The sequence below is a fragment of the Equus quagga genome, chromosome 4, assembly GCF_021613505.1.
Source record: "Equus quagga isolate Etosha38 chromosome 4, UCLA_HA_Equagga_1.0, whole genome shotgun sequence".
NCBI classification, from domain to species: Eukaryota; Metazoa; Chordata; class Mammalia; order Perissodactyla; family Equidae; genus Equus; species Equus quagga.
Window position 1 is genome coordinate 87,075,486 of NC_060270.1, and position 21,196 is coordinate 87,096,681.

Here is a 21,196-nt window from a genome sequence, read left to right on the forward strand (position 1 = left end):
TACAGATGGTATTCCATTGAAAATGTTCCCTTCCTACGGAAAAAGGGAAAAAAAAAAAAAAAAAACATGCACAGCACCAAACCTCTAGGTGCAGAAGGCTGTTAACGGTTGCTGATGATAGTAGGCAAACATTAACATAATAATTAGTGTCTTGTAATTGTTTCATTAAAACCAGTTGTTCCATTTCTCCTCGTGTTTTCCCAGAAGAGAAGCTGAATTTGGACGACAGCCAGTGGGAGGACATCCACGTTGTCACCGGAGCACTGAAGATGTTTTTCCGGGAGCTGCCAGAGCCGCTCTTCCCTTACAGCTTCTTTGAGCGGTTTGTGGAAGCCATCAGTAAGTACCTCGCAGACAGGAGCGATTGGTGGACTAAGCCGCCAGCGCGGACTTACTAAGTAAATAATAATGACGAGAAGAGCAATCATGGAGGTAATAATATCCTCAATGCTCCACATCTTTCATTTTAGTTTTTGTGTTTTTCATGGCTTATTTTTATTTCTGCTCCTGCAATATTATCTGAGTTTTTTAAAAATTAAGGGAAAAAAATAAAGCTCCTTTTTAGGGTGGCCAATGTTCAACTAAGCTTCCTCAAATGAAAATAGCTTCTCATGGAATTTGCTTTAAAGGAGTCACCTTTGGCACCCCCATTCCCTACCATTATATTTTCAGAATTGCAAGCAGTTTAACTGACTACAAAGGGATCTTGAAAAAAAAAATTAAGTGAATTAAAGAGATGTTAAATCATCAACTGAGGCATCGCCTTCTCTAGACTAGTTCACCCTTCGCCCAAGAGCACTAGTAAACATTTGCTACAATTTACTTATGAGCAGTGTGAATCTTAAATTAAGTAATGACAAATTTCTTCTGTTAAATTGGTGACTTTATGGGAGGTTGAGTTATATCACTTGCTAGGCAATAGTCATTGTACACTCCACAAAGCTTCCTCTTTTATTATTTTCTCATTCATCAAACACACTTAAGTAAAAATGAATGAATGAATGTAAATCTTTCCAAGTGCAAGAAAACTTCTACTATTGATTCTTAGAAAAGCAACTACTAGTGCATCTCTAAATTTAATCTCTTAGAGTATACGTACTATCATAGTGACAGCTTGGAAAAAGTGTCCTGGCAAGCAAGCTGTTTCAGGGAGGAAAAAGAAAGAAAGAAGAAAGAAAGGTAAAATTAAAAAGCTTGCAAGCCTGGCAGGAGCTTAATTAAAGTCCAAACAAGAAAAATCTCCAAGAAAAAAAATGTTCTACTTAGGAGGTCTGATCTTGGCTGGCTGTGTGTGCAGTGTTCCTATCGGTGGGAGTGGGGATGTGGGAAGCCCGTGTTGCAGGGCAGCCCCTCGATATGCCCTTTTATTCTGTTTTTCATTCCACAAAAGTCATCATACTTGTTTAAAGCTGTGGCAAAATGATATCAAGAGGAATGAAATAGAGTTTATCTTCCCAAGGTCTTTCTCTTGTTCCTGCTCACCACTTCAGATTTTGTTGTTGCTGTTGTCCAGTGTACTAACACTGTTCTAACTATGGATTTTTTTGGTGAGACTGGAGCTCTTATCCCCTGCCATGACTTTCCATTTCATAAGCCCTCTGCTTCTCAAGAAGAACAGGATTTTATAGCTCCTGGGCTCTCTTAACTTGTTTTAAAAAAGGAGGAATCAAAACAAAATACACAAGCGTGTATTTCCATAACAGCTTATTCTGATATTTTGTCTTGGAAGGTGCAAGCATGGAAGTTCATTCACAGTGCTAGGATAGTGCTCTGGAAGGAAAGTGGGGACAGTTGTATTTTGGTACCTATCTCTGATTATGTAGATTTAAAGAAGTCATACAAATTTCACATCGTGGTCTCCATACTTTTGAGTGAAGATTATCTTACTTAGAAACATACTTGTACATGTGCTGATTTAAGAGCTGTGAATAGGATCCCCATCATTTAAGCTTCCCTTAGCTCACCTGATTCTGAAGGTATTAGGCAAGCCATTCCCTTAGCTTAAGAGATTCGAGAAGTAGGCCTTCAGAACCCGTGTGAGGATGTGTCCTTTAAATTTCCATAATGTATAGGACCATCTATATACTACCGTAGGACGCAGGTCCAAACCGGACAGAATTTCAGAAACACTGGCATGGTCAGACTGAACAAGGCAGAGTTGAAGTGGGGAGCATGCTATTGTGTCTGATGGCTATTGCAACAGTTTTTGCCAACACCTATTAAATGGATTATGGTGACAATAAACGAGATAGTGCTTAAGAAAGTCCTTTAAAAATGTAAGATAAGTGCTAATAGTGTTTCTCTAGATGAGCTTGGTTTGAGAAAACAATCTAGAAGTGAAGAGACAGGAGAGTTTTCCTTCATCGTTCGAGGCAAAGAGAATCAATCTCAGCAGCCTTGCCTTGCCTAACTTATATTAGGACTTCTCATTTTTACATGTAAAACGGAGGGACTAACCAACAGGGTAATATGGCTGAGAAATATGCTATGATCCTGGACAAAGACGTATGTTTACTAGCTTATCTATTTTTGACATAACCTTGAAGTTAGTTCTTGTGTTCTAAACTCAGCTCAATGTTGTAGTTCATATTTAAATATCCTTAAGAAATGGGAAGAAGGCCGCCTAGTTCCTTGGCAATGGTAAAACCACACCAGAGGAGGTACTTTTACCCCGTTGTGTATCAACTGAGTAAAAAAGTCTTTCAAAACTATAAAGACATTCATATCCAGTCCCAGAGGGGTGCTGAGCTCTCTCATAGCTCTCACCGCCTCTTGCAAAATCTACACAGTGAAAAGTTCAACGGACTTGCCCATGAATTCTTGACTTTTTATGTAAGGAATAAACCAGGAAACAACCAGGTAAAGTAAATTCACAGGGGAGATGGCCGTATACGCCGGCTCTGGGCTTTGGCCATCTTCGCCCTTCACTTCTGTGCTCTGTACTATGAGAAGGTTGACTCTAGCCAGCTGCGTTTCTCAGGTGCTCTTGAAGGCTAGCTTCCTGCAGTAGAAGCCACTAGCAGTAGGTAGCAGAGGAAAGCTGAAGGAACAGGCCAGCCAGTTCATTTGTTTATCCTCCACCCCTTCTCCCCTGATAGCTCATCTGCCTCAGGTAGAGAAGGTACCTGAGGATCCGTCTCCTCCATGGCTTAAACTTTGGCTGAACAGACTCACTGGCTCCAGCTTCCATCTGGTGATGTGGTCCTTCCACCTTTTACCCCTCCAACCTGGTAGTATCTTCCTGCGGTGGCTAGTTTCTTGGTTACTTCACGCTTTCTTATTTGGCTCTCAGCTTCTTCATCAGATGGGTAATCAGTTCCCTGCATCAAAATAATTCCCTCTGCTGGTGTAAATACTTGAACTGGTTTCTGTTCTTTGCTAGACACAGCAAAACATCATGTCAGTCAATGTCACGGTTCTTGTAGCTGTAATATTATTTCTCTTTTCTCTTTCACTACCCCCAACCCAGTTTGTAAGGCTCACCATTTTTATTTGGCCCCAGATTGAGAGATCTGGTGCCCTCCCATGACGGAATTAAAAGGTGAACAGACCAAAACGAATTTTACATCCAACTGGAATGTTTTGCCTCTGAGGAGGAAATGTTATTTCATGTACAAGCAATTAATGACCACTTGTACTATTTGAATTACTGTTAATTCTCATTATATGTTTGAAAGTCATCATTACGTATTCCAAGAAAAGAGAACAGAAGGCATTTACTTTTTAAAATAGTTTCTTTTTGGACCAAACACAAACATTAATATGATAAGAACTTGCAATTGCCATAGTGATCTCCCATCTGATAACACTCATTGGGGTAACAGAAACACCAGAGATTGTTTTATACTTCAGAATCCAGTGTTTTATATTTCAGAATCCAAGTAATGCAGCTATTGATCTGCAATTCTACCCTTGAGGTCAATGCAACTGGGTCACCTGCAGGTTATTTCATGGGGATTTAACCCACTGACTACGAGGACTTAATTCCCTGGAAATGACTTGTGCTGAAGGCATTATTAGTACTGTAAGTGTGAACTCGGTACAAAAACACAGTATAGAGTTTTATGATAGGTGATGCAATCTTGTGGCTAAAGGCCTGCAGGGGATCTGGACATTTCCTGTATATCTAAAGCCTAGGAAATATACTAAGTTTATCTCTATTCCCATCTTTTTCATTCTGGTAACTCTACAGATCCAAAGAAAAGAGACAACAAGCAGTATCTTTTCAGTTTTAATATCTGCATTTTTTTAAAATCCCTGGGAAAGGGAAAGAGAAGAGAAAAACTCATTGACATTTTTTTACAGTGATCTCATTTGATCCTCAAAACAACAAAGCAGGAGACATTGGAGAAGTGGAAAGATCATGAGGAAAATAATTTTTAGCTCATAAAGTTATTATGACAATTAACTAAGATAACATTTTCTTTATACTAGGTGCTCGATAAATGATTTGAAAGAAATTAATTTTTCAAGGAAGTAAGGCAAGGAGCAAAATACCTCCCAAGTTCACATAGCTCAAAAGATTAGACTTAGCATTCAACTCCAGACTCTAAAACATAAATACTTTCCGTCATTCTTCATTGCCTTTCTGGGACTGTTTATCTAAAAGAAATCTTGCTCAAAGAATAACTAACAAGCTGTTGCCAAATATATGTCTGTTAACATCAACCTACATACATATCCTATGTGATCCTATATAAGAGCACCACCACTTCTATCTTTTTTTAACCAAGGTTAGAATTAAATTCAATGATCAGAAATTTAGTATTGGAGTTTTACGTTAGAAATAAGGTCGAACTTTCTAAAAGTGAGCCATGTTTCAATATTTACTACTAGATATTAAAAGCATTAATGCTTTAAATGTTGTCCTCTATGAGAATATTTTAAACCTCCACTATATAATTATTATAACCAATTGCTCATCCATCCCCTTTTGAAACCCATTTAGATATACCTAACATTATTTTCCTATTTCATAGGAGTACCTATCTCAAGATTAAGTGTTATTGGTATTCTTTTTTATAGTTTTTCACTTGTATCAAATTACAACATGCAACAAACCAAATTTTACAGAAGAGTTTATGAGGGAAAATGACAGATTGGGCTGCATCACTTCGCATCTCCAGGCCTACTCATGAAAGGAAGCCTCGTGTAATTATTTCAATTTTCATCTCTTCTAGTGGTTACTTTGTAACTCTGGATGGTATCTGTACTTGATTTATCAACTATCTATAATGCCTAATATAAAATATTAATTTATTCTACTCCACTTCCTCCAATATTTGATACTCACATTGTTATATCTGGATGTTAACTAATACACGCAAACTCCTGTTTCTTGTTTCATAAACATTCAACAGTGTCTTCTAACTTCCCTTTGTAAGGTGAATCTATTTTCCTCTCCATCCTCTCTTCTCATTTTTCATAATCATGGGTCATTCACTCCTTTAAATTTTAATGGTTGTTCTAAGTCTTCAGTTGTTTGTCCAATTAGAAAACCAATAAATAGCATTTATATTTGTATTCTTATGAGTCTGTAAGTATTGTTCACTGCTTGTCCAAGTGGTTTCACAAAGATTCCTTCTTTCGAGTTCACTGTCACAATCTCTACACTTCTCAAAGAATAGTCCTCACCAGGTCAAATAGAATCTGTTTTATTGCACCCCAAAAATTGCTTAAACTCTTGGCCACATTTGGTTCCCTTTGTAGTTGGGTCATGATATTCTCGTGTATATTTTTAATGTATTTTTTTCCTGGAATTTGTAATTGCTTTTCTTTTTCCTTACTTTTTTTCTTTTATAATGTGCTTATTCTTTTCTGACACTTTTGTACAGAATCCCATTTTTTCAAGATGCTTCCTTTCTAGAGCCTTCTATCTTTCTAATTCATATTGGAATGGTTGCTTCCAGGACTGCTTCAGGATGCTCAGCCAGGGATTTCTTTCTGCCTTTTGAGTTCAAGCCTCTGTTTCCTGGAGGACGTGTATATTTCCTCTTGCTCCCATAACAAATTACCTCAAACTCAGCGGCCTAAAATAACAGTGATTTATTATCTTGCAGTTCTCTGGGCCCAAACTCTGACACATGGTATCACTGGGCTGTAATCAGTGTCGGGAGGGCTGCATGCCTTTCTGCGGACTCTAGAGGAGAATCTCCTTCCTTGCCTTATCCAGTTTCTGCAGAGGCTGCCTGCACGCCTTAGCTGGAGGGTCTTTCTTCCACCTTCACAGGCAGCAATCATATGACATCACATCACTCAGACCTCTCCCATAGTCATGCCTGCCTCGGACTCTTTTCTGCCTCCATCTTCCACTTTTGAGGGCCCTTGAGATTACATCGGGCCCACCCAGGTAATCCAGAGTACTTCCCCATCTGAAAGTCCTTAACTTAATCACATCTACAAAATCTCTTTTGCCATGTAAGGTAACATATTCACAAGCTCTGGGAATTAAGGTGTGGACATCTGTGGAAAGCCGTTTTTCTGCCTACTGCATGTTTTTCCCTCTCTAAGTTTTTACAGGTAGCACCTGCCCCACCTCCATGTCACAAATGCTCTTAATCCATCAGTTTTCATTTGCCTTTTCTCAAATCCAGAGAATCATCAGAGTTGAGACAACAGTAAAATTATAGATTGATTAGTAGATGAGAGGGAGGTAAAGAGAAATGACCTCATGCATTTACCTACAAGATGTGTTATCTATTATTTGTAACTCAAGCCTGGACCGAAGACTGTTTATTCGAGGACTATCTGGTGGTTTTATTTTGGTCCCCTTCTTCACTTCAGCTTTTTGGTGCTCATATTAGAGCATGGGAGTTTGTGTTCGTTAATTTGTTATATCTTAAGTTTCTGAACTTGCCTTTTGTGTACAAAAATAATTACTTTTCCTCCCATGTCTGAGCAATGTTCTATATATTTTCCATTATGGAATGCAATCAATGCTAACTCCTTGATCAAAACAACCTATGGTTCCAATATCACTTCCTTTATCATCTTTTCCAGTTTCTCTTAAGTAAATAATATGTATATAATGTTTATTGAATATATGGTGTTTGCTATATATCTCATGTTGGTTTTATATATGCGTATATACATATATATGTATGTATGTATATGACACAGAGATCAGGTAAGCCAATGACAAACTGAGACAGCAATGATGTTGCATACAAGTCTTCAATTTAAAGGCTGTATCACACGTGCATTTGAAGACAATATATTTTTTAATTCTCAGTTTTTGTAAACACTGATTAATTAAGCAGTAAAACAAATTGTGAGAAATAATATCCATAAGATTGAGTACCATCAAAATACAGGCTACTATTCACCACAGGTAGAGCATACGCCACGCCTAGTCCTTAAATACAACTCATACTCCTATATATCTGCCAGTCATACGATCCTCATATAAAAATGATTTAAATTAAAGACATTGCCCTGTGGCAAAAAGTATCTATTGCATGTCCTAATGGTTTTTTCTGTGGCCATCATGCCATTTACCTTTAAAGTATACTTTCAATAAGTAATTGGGAAAAAAACCAGTCAAGTATATTTGCAAATATTTTCTTTACTCTTGACTTTATCTTGCCCTTTGGTCAAACTATTTCTGATGCATCATCAACTCCATGATGACACTCTTTGGGAGAAAAGAAACAGAGCTTGCAAAGCACTTGACTACAAACAGTTGCTAAACATGAAAGCATGATAGTGACAAATTGCCTCAAAACTAAAGAAAGTAAAAAGCAGGGTTTAAAGGGTCACCAGAAGGAAACTAGAAATTTAAAAATAATGTAGTATAAAAATATCCTCTGCAGCACCATTTCAAGGAAATCTGAAATTAAAATAAAGGTCGATTTTACAAATACTCCCCTTCTACTAAAGTTTCCACTGCAAGCTAAGTCTCACAGACCTGGCAGGGTTTTTTTGTTGTGGTTGCTTTTTAATCAGTGTGTGTGTGTGTGTGTGTGTGTGTGTGTGTATTTTAGCAAACTAGAAATTTTATGGCTGATGCCTAGCCTGTCTCTTAACTCATTCTAATTATATTCATAATTAAATTGTAAAAAAAATAGTTGACTAGAGCCAAATGGCTTGCACAGGTGTCTTTTTGTAGGAATGGTTTAGTGCTAGATAATAAACAACTGGACCTCCATGTACTTAATTTGGCTTAATGAAAAGTCCTTTATAAGTAAAACTAGAAGGTGATTCAGAACTAAAATTGGGCCTTGACTCTGGAATTAATTGAGTGGTAAGACATCAGCTCCATTAGAAAATGTGAAGCTTGTCTTTTTCCTTTTCCTTAAAACTTTTCTTTCACTTGCACTCTTTTCTTCCGTATCCTTAAGAGGTCACTTTTCAAAGCAATAAACTCTTCAAGTTGATCAGTCAGCCAGTTAGCCTTCATGAGTCAGCTTCCTGAACATTCCTGCTCCCACTGAATAGATGTGCTTTTTAAAAATATATAACAAAATGCAGAATTTGTCCTCCATACCTCAGTGGAAAACAGTTATCTTGACCCATTCCTCTAATGGTAGATTTAAGTGACTGGTTTTCATTGCCTATTATCAGGTTCACTGCATCAATAGATCCTAATGAAACTGAGGGTTTGTGGCCTTGCGTTTTACACTGAGGCTGCCTCATTTCACATTCTTGGGTTGACCCTGGCACCACATTACGATCACCACTGAGGAGCCTTCCAAAAAATTTTCTGCCCACCCTCTCCCAACACTGATTCTGGCCACATCTCCAGGAGACTGGCCTCTCCTAAATCCCCAGTAAGTTTTCCTCTCTCACTCAATCCAGTGTGGTTCTAGTTATAGAGTAGACTAAATGATGAGACTGGTTCGCCATTTTGTTTTGAGGAAAAGCCAAATTCTTTGCAAGGTCTTCAAAGCACTGAATGATCTGGTGGTCCACAAGTTCTCTTGTCTTGCTTGTTGCATTCAAACCCCTTGGTCTTCTGGCTCTTTGAATACTCCAGGTTCATTGAGGGTCTTCGACTGCCCAATCTCTCTACCAGTGGCACATCCCCAGATTGCCACTCACATGTTAACTTCTCAGTGAAGTCTACTCTCATTAGCTAAACTAAAATTTCTACCTGCACAGCACACCACCACCTCCATTCAAATCCTGACTCCACTATTTACTACCTGTAAGACTTTGAGCAAGTTCTTAACCTCTCTATACTTCAATTTCAACATCTATAAAATGGATGTAAAAAGAGTATCTTCCCCATGGGGATTTAAATGAAATACTAATCATGACAAATACCAATCATGACACTTATTTACAGATTTTCTGAGATATAGTATTCAGTAAATATTAGCTAGGATTTTAAATTGGAGTACAACCAGAATTTAGACCACACTCTCAGATGACCTTTCTGTCCATTCCCACAAGTTTTTGCGTTCCTCCAGTAAAGGTGTCTTAAGTGACACATATGGCCATCTTTATTCTGCTTTAATATTTGTTTCTAGGATTCCAAACAGCACCAAATATGTTTAAGATAACATTACAGAATATTCTCTTACTTCACAATCCAGGGACTCCCACATACTTTCTTTATCTGATGAGAGCAATCAGGCAGGAAAAAGAAATAAAAGGAATCCAAATAGGCATTGAAGAAGTGAAACTCTTGCTGTTTGCAGATGACATGATACTATATATAGAAAACCTCAAAAAATCCATTGGAAAACTATTAGAAATAATCAACAACTGCAGCAAAATTTCAGGGTATAAAATCAACTTACATAAATCAATAGCATTTCTATATTCTAATAACTAACTAACAGAAAGAGAACTCAAGAACACAATCCCATTCACAATCGCAACAAAAAAAACAAAATATCTTGTAATAAATTTAACCAAGGAAGTGAAAGATCTACACAATGAAAACTACAAGACTTTCCTGACAGAAATCAATGATGACATAAAGAGATGGAAAGACATTCCATGCACATGGATTGGAAGAATAAACATAGTTACAATGTCCATACTACCTAAAGCAATCTACAGATTCAACGCAATCCCAATCAGAATCCCAGTGACGTTCTTTACAGAAATAGAACAAAGAATCTTTCTTTACCTGATACATTTCTCTTTTGCTGTGCCGGACAATTCCAATCCCAACCCCTCTTGATTAGTCCAAAGTCTATCACTATATTATAGAGCATACATCTTAATAATAACCCAGAGGCTAACCATTTTCTCCAACTTGATACTACCTACCTTGCTTCTATTAAATATTGGTAAATCTATAACATTCACAGTGGCACCAGAAGACACAACTTCAAGGTAACGCTTTCTCCCAGTTGGAAAATTAACTGTCTTCTCCCAGTTGGGAAATTCGGTTCCTTGTTGATTGTGAACCCTGTGTTTCAGCTTGCGAAGGTCACAGACTCATCAGTAGGTGAGAAGTTTAGGGTGTGGCAGGGGAGGCTATACACCAGCCTGTGCAAATATTTGTACCACTATAAATCTTTCCCACAGATAAAAACATTAAAAGAGTTATCAACTAAACTGTGTTCAACAAGAAGTCATGCCTCCTCACATAGACACAGGGGCACACACACGCACACACTCATTCTCCAAACCTGAAATGTTTCATTTTTCTTTTCAGCTCTCACAACTTATGATATTCTAGCTTTAAGAAGGTAGACTTATTCATTTTTTTGCACTTATCTCAAGAGAACATTCGTATTAACCTCTCTTGAGCTATTCTTGAAATCTGATATGGAATAACTAATCCCTTACCCTGTTTTCTCTTTCTTGCTCATCCTCTGTCACCTGCTCTCATTTGCTCAAGCACCTGTCGTTCCTCTAGTTCTCCACTTATCTGTTGATAAAAGAATTTTCTTCAAATAGTTTCTGGGACTATCATGGGCTCCGTGACTTGTGGCGTTTCTTCATTTGGCTCACTCCTTATTGTTTTGGAGAGTTAAACTTTAGGTGTGATGTCTGCTGGAGTACTAAACATTTCCTGGGGGAATTCTGCTCATGTTGGAACAGTAGAATATCCTGGCTGAGAACTGCCATGTGGTTTGGAGAATGGAATTTTTCCCTAAGGATCGACTCATACATTTTCTACCTACATTTGGGAAACAGAAGCGTGGAAAATGAATACACTTTTACAGAAAACAAGTAGCAGGGCTGGTTTTAAGAGTAAAAGTAATGTGATCGGAAGAATGAAAGCAAACGCATATTTTTGAAAAGTCCATAAACCATAAAATCAAGTTATATTGGATAATTATGAGCGTCCTCCTTTCATTGACTTATTTATAGTTTTTCATTTAAATGTGCAGTTCCCCCTCCCCTTTGATTTCATGCAACACCTTTACTTTTCAGAAAATTAAAATTCTAAAAGGTTAAGTGCCTAAGGCCCTGAGTCCACGATTACTGTCTAACCAATCAGCTCTTGGCCCTTTTCTCTTTTTCTTCTCACTTTGACCATCCAGCAGGTAAAAGGTCGTCTCTTTCAGATCTCAAGCCCATTCCTCTGCCAAGTAACGGCTGACAGACCTAATTAGTGCCATCTGTCGTGCTAGTTGCAGGTTAGTACTTTCTTACCAACAGACAAAATCGACGATCTTTTGAGCTCCTCCTCCAAGCCCCTAACTCTAAACACAATGGTAAGAATGTTCTTTGATACCTCTTTTGTATATTATTCTCTGAATAGCTTATTGGCACCTAAGAAGGAACTGTTACCTCATTGAAATATTTTTCAGAAATTTCTATTCCTTTGTGCTCTGTTATCAAAATGTTTTAGGAAAAATATGGAAACGATCCTGAGCAAATATTAGACACAGAAATGCCTCAGAACCCCCTGTCTATGCTGCTGGGATCTATAATGATCAGGGCTTCTGCGAGCAGGTCCCCTGAATGAATATGGAGCAGTGTTAGCCAAACAGAAGACCCAGAGCTCCCCACAAAGGGCAAGACAGACCAGCTAGAACATAACTGGAAGAATCATTTTGGTCAATGTCAGAATCCAAATAGCATCTTCTCTAACAGTCTCTTACTATTTGAAAATACTAAAAACGTAAGCTCCAACCCCTGTTCCGTGTTCTCCTTTCTTTCTCTGTTCTTTCAATAATTCTCATGAATCAAGGCTTCCAGACTCTTCATCACTAAGATCACACTCCTCCAGTGTGCCTCTCTAAAGTTGGGAAATTGTCTTACTCAGCTTGGGCTGCCATAACATCATTGACTGGCTTAAATAACAAACATCTATTTTTAATCATTCTGGGGGCTACAAGTCTGAGATCAGGGCGCCAGCATGGTTGGGTTCTGGTGAGAACTCTCTCTTCCTGGCTTGCACATGGCCACCTTCTCACTCTGTCCTCTCGTGGTGGAGAGAGAGCAAGCTCTGATCTCTTCCTCTTCTTATAAGGACACACTCATCCCGTCATGGGGCCCCACCCTCATGACCTCATCTAAACCTAGTTATCATCCGAAGGCCCCACCTCTAAATACCTTCGTCACACTGAGGGGTTCAAGCTTCAACGCGTGAATTTGGAGGGTAGAAAAACATTCAGTCCATAACAGAAATCGTACTTCAATGGAATGTTTTAAGTGTACAACTTCATCAGTGCAGGATAAAATTTCCTCCCTTATTCTGGCAATATCTTTCTATCATTTCACCACCAGATTTAATTAGCTTTTTATTAATAATATTTAATTATATTATTGAGGTCTGAAATTGAATTTATAATCCCAGGTGTCACTTTTACCCATTTCTTTCTCATGTGAAGTTTGTGCATTTTTAAACCTAGATGCTAAATATGCCTTCAACCCTATATAAGTGTGTTCTCTTTCTTAGTATCCCAAGCTGCCTATATAAGTGTGTTCTCTTTCTTAGTATCCCAAGCTGTCAAGACAATAACACCAGCAGAGGAGTTTCGCTTTAAGTTTTAAATTTTCTGTATTCACAAGACTTATCTCACCTGAGTCACATAACACCTGGAACTGGAACCAAAACCCAAGTTTTTACCTATAAATGCTTCAGTCTCATCATGCAACCTTCCTCTCAGCATTATGACATTTGCAATTTGAACAATGTGTCTTCCACGCCCACAACCAGGACCTCAAATACATTTCAAGACCATAGCACAGACCAGAAGGTCATTTGGAACAATGCAACAATTAGAGATAGCAATTTACAAGCAATTTGGGAAGAACTTCATATACTATGCCAGTAAGAATTGTAGAAAGGGGCATTCCACATTTACCAAGTGGAATTCTTTCAACTTTTGAACAATTTTTTAATTAATTTGATTCATAAATACTTTAGACTAATAGAGTACGTTAAGATATAAGTAAACTCTAGAACTGTCCATATAATCGCCCTTCCAATTTATGGTATACTTACCATATTTTCACTTGCATAAGGCCCAGTGCTGTAAGTACATTTTGCCATCTAAGTTAATATTTGTAAGACCCCTTTGTGGTAGATGCTATTATTCACATTATGTCAATTTAGGAAACTAAGGCTCATAGAAATTAAATAGCTTACCTAAGGCCTACCAGCTGGGAAGTTGCAAATCTGAAATTTGAACCCAGAACTGGAAGACTCCAAAGCTATTACTTTTCACCATGAAACCATCTCTCTTGCCTAATTTGGGCAAAGTGATAACAAGTATCTACTTAGAAATGAGACAATTAGTAGATTTAGATGTGGTTCAGATAAAGACTCTATCTCGTCAAGAACTACGAGAGGAAATTAGAACATGAATCAGTTTCTCTGCTCATACACACGGTCTCAAAACCTCATTAGTTATTTTAAAAAAGGCTTCTGTCTTCACTGTTCAGTTTAAAATGAATTCAATAAAATGTTTGATTGCTTCCTGTATCCAAGGCAACATTACAGGTACTCATTCTCGTGCTTGGGTCACTAGGAAAACTTTTAAAAATAAAATGAAGCACTGATGAAATTCAAACACACCTAGCAGATGGAGAAAGAAATGCTTAAAGTATATGTAGAAACAAGACACTATGTGCTTATTACGTTTTCCAGCAAGTGAATTAAGAAATAACATTGTGAAATTTCTTACAACTTTCATCATATGTGTTATTTAATTGAAAGGTGGGACTACAGCAAAGCATGCTTTGCCTCTCATGTCATGTGCTAGAAACATATTTTCGTGGAGTCTATAAAATAAATTCATTATTTGAATCCATCATATTCATAATAGAAAAAGCCCAACTATAGTTAAAACTCACACTTGATGATATCCCTCTTTTTAAAACATGTTTAACATCTTTGTTGAAACAGAGCAAACATACAGGAAAGTACACAGATCGTGAGAGTATTATTTAATTGGGAAGGTTTTTTTAATAAAACTGGGTTTCCAGGCTTGTATGTTTGTGCCCCTGTTCTCTGATGATTAAGTGTAAATTATCTCTGTTGAATTTTAAGTACAAAACTGAATATAAGGTGTCTCGTGTCTAGGTACAGAACAATACAATATTGTTTCCCATGCCTTAATCTGACCTAAGCATCTCTGGGGTAGGAGCTATGTCTTACTCATCTTTGTAGCTCGAGCGCTAGGTGAATACAAAAACAATGTGTTTTGTGGTGGTTGTTTCATATAATTCCTCCTCTAACAATGCGTAGTAATGAGCAGCAATGGACTGCTGAAGTGGGGGAGTGAGTAGGTGAATAAGAGAGGTGAAAACCATGCTTAATTTAACCCATTTTCCTGACAGAAAATTTAAGAGTTAACTGCTAACATCACCCCAAATGTTATCCATCTTATAAACTCTGTTATACAGCTACCTTCAGAGAAATATGCCAACTCTAGTCTTCATATTTTCTACGTCAAAGTATATTACTATCTAATTTACAGAGATTTCCTCTTGTTGGTTAAAGAGTTTATGACAGGAAGGGAAAAGTTAAATGAGCAAATAAAGTGTTCTGATCGGGCTAGTGAACTTTCGCAGTCTTCAAAGGGTTACCTGAACTCCTACTAATATAACTTGCCAGACTTAAATGCAGAGCAATGGTGGAGAGAACAGTGAAACTGTACTATAAAAATAAATTACTGTCATGAATATTAAGCAACAAGAATATAATAAACATGACTGTTTGCATGATTCTGATTTATTGGTACTGATATGCGTATAAATTACGACACTAAGTGTTTATTCTAGTTGTTTCATAATATGGGCCAAACAAAGCTGGGTGGACACTTCCCGCAGACCTTTCCATCTGCCACCAAATTCCTATTTCACTGCTCCTGTTGCTGTGTTTCTTATGCCTGTGGCATCAGGACGATGCGTGAGCAGCCATTCCCTTTAGTTTACTTTGCAGATTGAAGTAGATTGCCTTTCGAGGATCTAGCATTACAACTACCATCATGAAGTTTCCATTCTCTCACAGTGGAACAACTCCAGCTGCAAAGTATCCCAGAGGCCGTTCCTACTTGCTCTGTTAAACAGTGCTCACTTTTGACACGAGAGCGTTCATTACTATATTTATGAACCTCTTGGCTCTAGATTTGGGATTTCCCAATGCTAAGCAGCACTGCATTTTGCATACTTGCTTAGCAGTGGGTGTTCTGGATCACTAGCTCTGAGAGGTAAAAGACCAAAAGAGAAAGAGAGAGAGAAAAGCATTGTGTGTGTCCACGTAAAATCTGGAGGGACTGCAACTGCCATAACTCCACTAGGAGCGCAATGCGGGGCTCGCTGATATTCACAAGTAGAAGTTATTAAGATTTGCCATCAGTTTTAATTGACACTATTTGGAACCAGATATTTGTTAAACAGATGGTCAGAATAAGGTATCGCACAAGAAAATTGCATTCTCCTGCCTCAGGTTTTTAGCTTTTATGTTCCATCTCATCAAAGTTTACTTCAGGAGATTAATTATCTTAGAGTTTTCTTTTCCCTAACATTGGTGTCAACCTAGAAGGAAGATAGCCAAAAATTTAATAATCTTCACAAATGATACAATTTCCCTGTAGTAAAATATGCTATATGGGTATCAGTTGGTGATACCTGCAAAGAACTGCTGATGATATAAACACTCGGCTATAGATTAAATGCTAGCTAAAGTTCATGATAAGGCAGGAATTGTTGGGTACTTAGAATTGGAACTCTTACAACATTCTTGAGGACATTTTAGCTGTAGACATCAAAAGGCTTAAAGATGTGCATAGCTTTGTATTGGCTATTACATATCTAAACATTTACGTTAGGGAATTTCCAGAGATATGCACATGAATATGTACAAACTTGCTTCTGAAAATGTTATTTATAATAGTGAAAAATGTAAAAGTAACATATATGTCCAAACTTAGGAAAGGTTAAATTATGGTGCATTTACATAATGAAATATTATACAGTTGTTAAATTGTGTTCTAGAAAACATTACTTCGCAATGTAAAATTTCAATAAATATTAGAAAGCATAAGCATGTACAGTATGAACCTTTTTAAAAATATGTCTATAAATATTTATGACTGAAAATATTTACTTCAAAATATTATCAAAGTTTGTCTCTGAATGACTATACAAACTATGATTTTTTAATTCTTTTTTTTTTGCTTTTCTATGTTCTGCAAGTTTCTATACCAAGAATAACTAGATTTGTAATGATTAAAAAAACTAAAAATAAAACGTATAAAATGAGGGCGAGTTAACAATGTTGTAGGAGATCTCAGAATCAGTTACTCTTTTTTTGTTGTTTTTTTTTTTTGAGGAAGATTAGCCCTGAGCTAACTACTGCCAATCCTCCTCTTTTCGCTGAGGAAGCCTGGCCCTGAGCTAACATCCACGACCATCTTCCTCTACTTTATATGTGGGACGCCTACCACAGCATGGTGTGCCAAGCAGTGCCATGTCCGCACCCGGGATCTGGGCCAGTGAACCCCGGGCCGCCGAGAAGCAGAACATGCGAACTTAACTGCTGTGCCACCGGGCTGGCCCCAGAATCAGTTACTCTAAAGGGCTCCCAAATGTGATTTTGGCCCAAATCACCTTCATAGAAATAGGTTCCTGGACCTACTCTGATTTTGATTCAAGGTGCTCAGGGTGAAGTTGAGAAATTTGTGCTAAAAAACAATGAGCAAATCCTCAGGTGATTCTCATGTACGATCAGATTTGGGAACCATTGATGTTGGTCCTTTCTTCTTGATAAAGCCAAAAAGGAGGAGAGCAACTCTTCCTTCTCATGCTGTTAATATCACAGCGTCTTACTGAAAGCCAAGGTGTGCATTCCTTGAGGGAGGTACTAAAAAAGTAAGAGGTAAATTCCCGGAACTAGAGAAGAATATGCAGTTACATGTGATCCAGTGACAAAATAAGTGATGAAGACAATCAATGTTCCACAGAAAGGAGAGATAAAAGTGCAGTGGTTGGGACAATTTCATGAAGGAATCCTTCAGTGTATGTGGAGTTTGAAGAGTCAGCCAGGAAAAGAACAGGAGCACCAGCTCCAGTCCTGAGATGAGTGTATTGTTTTGGGGAGAGTGAAGAATCTGAGTAGCATGCAGTAAAAGTTTTGGAAATAGCAGCAGAAGAAAAGAGAGAGGCAATACGGAGAAGCCAGTATTATAAAGCCCATGAAATTTGCAGTGTGTGACTGTCGTATTTGATCCCCCATTCTCTGCCCATCACAGTGCCTTCCACAGAAAAGCTACTCAGTAAATATTTGGTGAATAAATTAACTAATTAATTGCAGAGAATTCAATATTACAGAAGGGTTTAAATATTAGTCTATAGTAGTGAAAACGCCATTAAACATTTTTGAGGAAAGTAGTGAAATGTATGTGACTTCCCCAAAAAAGTTACAGAATAAGTACTCCTCAAAGTGTGGTCTGCAGATGGGTAGCATCAGGATCATCTGAGATCCTGTTAGACATAACATTTCTGGGGCCCCATTTCACACTTTTCAAATGACAATCTCTGGGGATGGAGCCAAGGAATCAGTTTTTACAAGCTCTCCAGTTTATTCGTATGAATCAAAAGTTTAAGAAGTATCTAGTAGCCAGATGACTTCTAAGCTGCACATCAACTTAAATATCTTTGACTATTTTGCAAAAGAAAGAAAGGAAAAGAAGAAGGTGTATATAAAAAAGATTATAAGAAAAGAAAAGTTGTAAAGTTTTAATGACAACCTGGATAAAAAATTATGGTCAGATTTTAAACTAAGATGACCAAGAGGACAGAAATACATTTGGCAGAAATAGAGAAGCTGTGATGATGAGTTGCTTTATATACAGTAGAAGACTGAACCAAACACAACTCATCAATGAACTGATGTTTCTTCCTGGCATTGTTCTTGTAGACATAAGATCAAGACTATTCAGTGTACCTTTGTTCTGCAAGAATTATTCCAGAATCACCCAATTGAATATGGCTATTGGAACATTGAATAGCTGATCAGAAGTTGAGTGATCAGAATGAAAGTTTTGGCAAACTTGAAGATAACGTGATACATATTGATGTGTGCATGTTTGCGTGCGTGTGTGTATGTGTGTAGGGAAACAAATTAAAGCCTAAAATTAGGATTCTCACATGTGAAAAGAGTAATATGATTTGATGAATATGCATAATGCAGAATTCCTGTTTCATTGGTGAGATTGTTTTAAATTTTTTATCAGAGCATTGAGAAGTGACCAAAAATGGTTAATTGGACCAGCAAAATTGAACCGTGGCTAATTTTGACATAAGCTTTCCAGCTCTACAAGCCAAAAGATATCTTTAAAGTAAATGAAACCAACTTCTTTGATTCAAGAAAGAGAAAAGATATGCAGATTGAAAAGAACTTTTAACTCTGTCTACACTATCATTAAGTGTAGTTAGATTTGTACTATATAATTACTATGATTGTAGCAATTAATCAATCAACTGATTAACATGTAGGGTCAGCAGGATCCAGTGATCTTATCTGGAAGCCTGAATTAATTAATTATACTTTCTTCAACATTATTATTTTCTATTTGTGTACCCAGTTTGTGCAAGTTATCCCTATTGACAAAACATGGTTTAGTCTTTCTACTTATCACAGCACGTATATGCACTCACTGAGGTACTTTTGCTGATATAAAGTCAGAATTATAAGGAGAGTGAAATATTTTCAATACTTCCTGAAGTTGCTGCTTTTCACTTTTCATCATCCACTGTGTTATGTAATTTACACAAATTAATAAGATTCTTTTAAATGACTTTTAACATAAGATTGAAGAACTTTCATCTGTCAGAGTAGGGCAAATTCAACTACATTATTGTATATCATATAATGATTATACTATTCAGAGCATTCAGCTTATATTATAAGAAATGCCCAAACCTGCACCTTGACAATGCATGCTTTTTTAAAAATTCTTTTTAAATATTTTCAAAGATATAATCTCTTTTGCACACTTTTTGTGAAATGTTTAGAGCTGCGTTATTTCCATTTGTTAGATGAGGAAACTGAAGCTAAAACACATGAAGTAGCCTGTCCAGAGTTTCCCAGATAGCTAAGAGCAGTACTGAAATAGAACAACTTTTTCACCAAATATGTATTGAATGGCTTCTTGAGCATGCACTACGTGGAAAGCTAGAGACATTAAGATGAACAGGACATGGTGCCGCTTTCATGAAATTCACAGTGCATCAGGCGAAACAGGCAGGTGACGAGATATTTACAAGTGCAGCACCATATTAAACATATGAAAGGCTATGAGAGCTTGAAGGTATTTGCTTCCACTGCTCATGGTGTTTCAAGATGACACTCATGATGGAGTTGCTCCATATGAAAGAAGGTGGAACACAAAAGATGTATAGATACTGTGATAAGAGATCTGTTGCATATGTTAAAGCTGGCTTTTTTTCTCTTTTTTACTAGAAGCCACTTATTAGCAAGGCCTGTCTCAGTTGGAGGCTCTGCCTTTTTGCTTACAGACTGTCTGACGCCTTTATAAAGTGGACCACTGCATTGTTGATTACTACACACCAGGGTGGTCCGCGAGTCGCCGTTTTCTGCCATCCCACAGTGAGACAGCATCTTCTGAAGTTTTGGTCTCATACGTCCTTAGAGAATGGTTTGTGTTTCCTAAGAAGCTTAAGTCTGGATGATTTACATGTAACATTTTAAACTCCTGTTGTGTAATGCCTAGACTGAGATTTGTATATGCTGAAAACAGTTTTTTAGGTCTGTGCATGACATCTAGTTATGTCTTGTACTATCTACCCTCATTTATCCATGTGACTGGAGAAGAGAGGATGTTCATGTGATGCACAGTAACGAGGATCTGAAAATCCTATATTTCACTACAGAAGAACATCATGCACGTAGATGCTCTAGCTACTTACTATAATCTCATAATCAAATGATTTAGTGTTTTGTCAACCCAAATTAGATGTGTTTAATTTTGACTTGAGAAGAAAAGAAGAGAGAGGCAATTGGGATAAGACATGAAATGCTCACAATTTCCTTCTGCCTGGTTTGAGTTCATTTTCTCCCATTTACTCTTTTGCTTTTTTCCAAGTGAAATAGCATATTTCCTGGATGTAAGAGTTTGTCAAATGATCACAAAAAGAAATTCCAAAAACAATTTCAATCTCTGAATGAAAAATGAATGTTCATAGTTACTCTCAGAAATATTAAGAGAAAAATGATGCACAAAAATCAGTAGAAATGTGACCATCAAGCTACACCACCTCAAACCAGAAGATCCAGGGTATGCTATTGCTAATATACTACATGTGGTGGGTGTGTCAGTGTGGGTATGAGTGTGTGTGTGAGATGTATCATTGCCATAGTGTAAAAGAGTTGAATTAGCTTCCACTTGACTAGATGAGAGCTCTTAGTTCTTATTTTGAAAGCAATCAATTGAGCATGGTTAATTAGGATATCACCAAGTAGTTAAGAAAAAAAGGCAAGGCACTTATTAGAAAGTATATTTTAAATCTGCTCACATTACAGTGCTGATCAAAGGATTAAGGAAAGAATTCACCAAAGCCGTGGTTGTTAGGTGTTTTCTGCACAAACACATTTTTCTTCAATTACAACAAATTATTATAGTTATGTGGTGCCACAGTGCTGCCTTTATAGGAATCACTGAGTTATAAACAAAGAACACATTCCAGTCTTCCAAGTAATAATTGTAAGAGGACAAGCCAAGAAGATCTCATTTGGGGAAAAAAAAATTATCTTTAATTCTGCTCTTCTTCTGTCCATCAGAGCTCTTTTAACTCAATTTACAAATATACATCA

At 37.3% G+C, this 21,196-nt stretch overlaps 1 protein-coding gene across 2 annotated transcripts in view; it reads left to right on the top strand.

Annotated features, from left to right (window-relative positions):
- The window catches only part of ARHGAP15 (Rho GTPase activating protein 15), a 606,459-nt gene that overhangs the window by 478,480 nt on the left and 106,783 nt on the right, over positions 1-21,196 (top strand). For both annotated transcript variants that reach the window (XM_046657907.1, XM_046657908.1), the window contains exon 12: positions 205-339. In XM_046657907.1, coding sequence (XP_046513863.1) covers positions 205-339 — 135 coding nt within the window. The remainder of the gene's footprint in view (positions 1-204; positions 340-21,196) is intronic.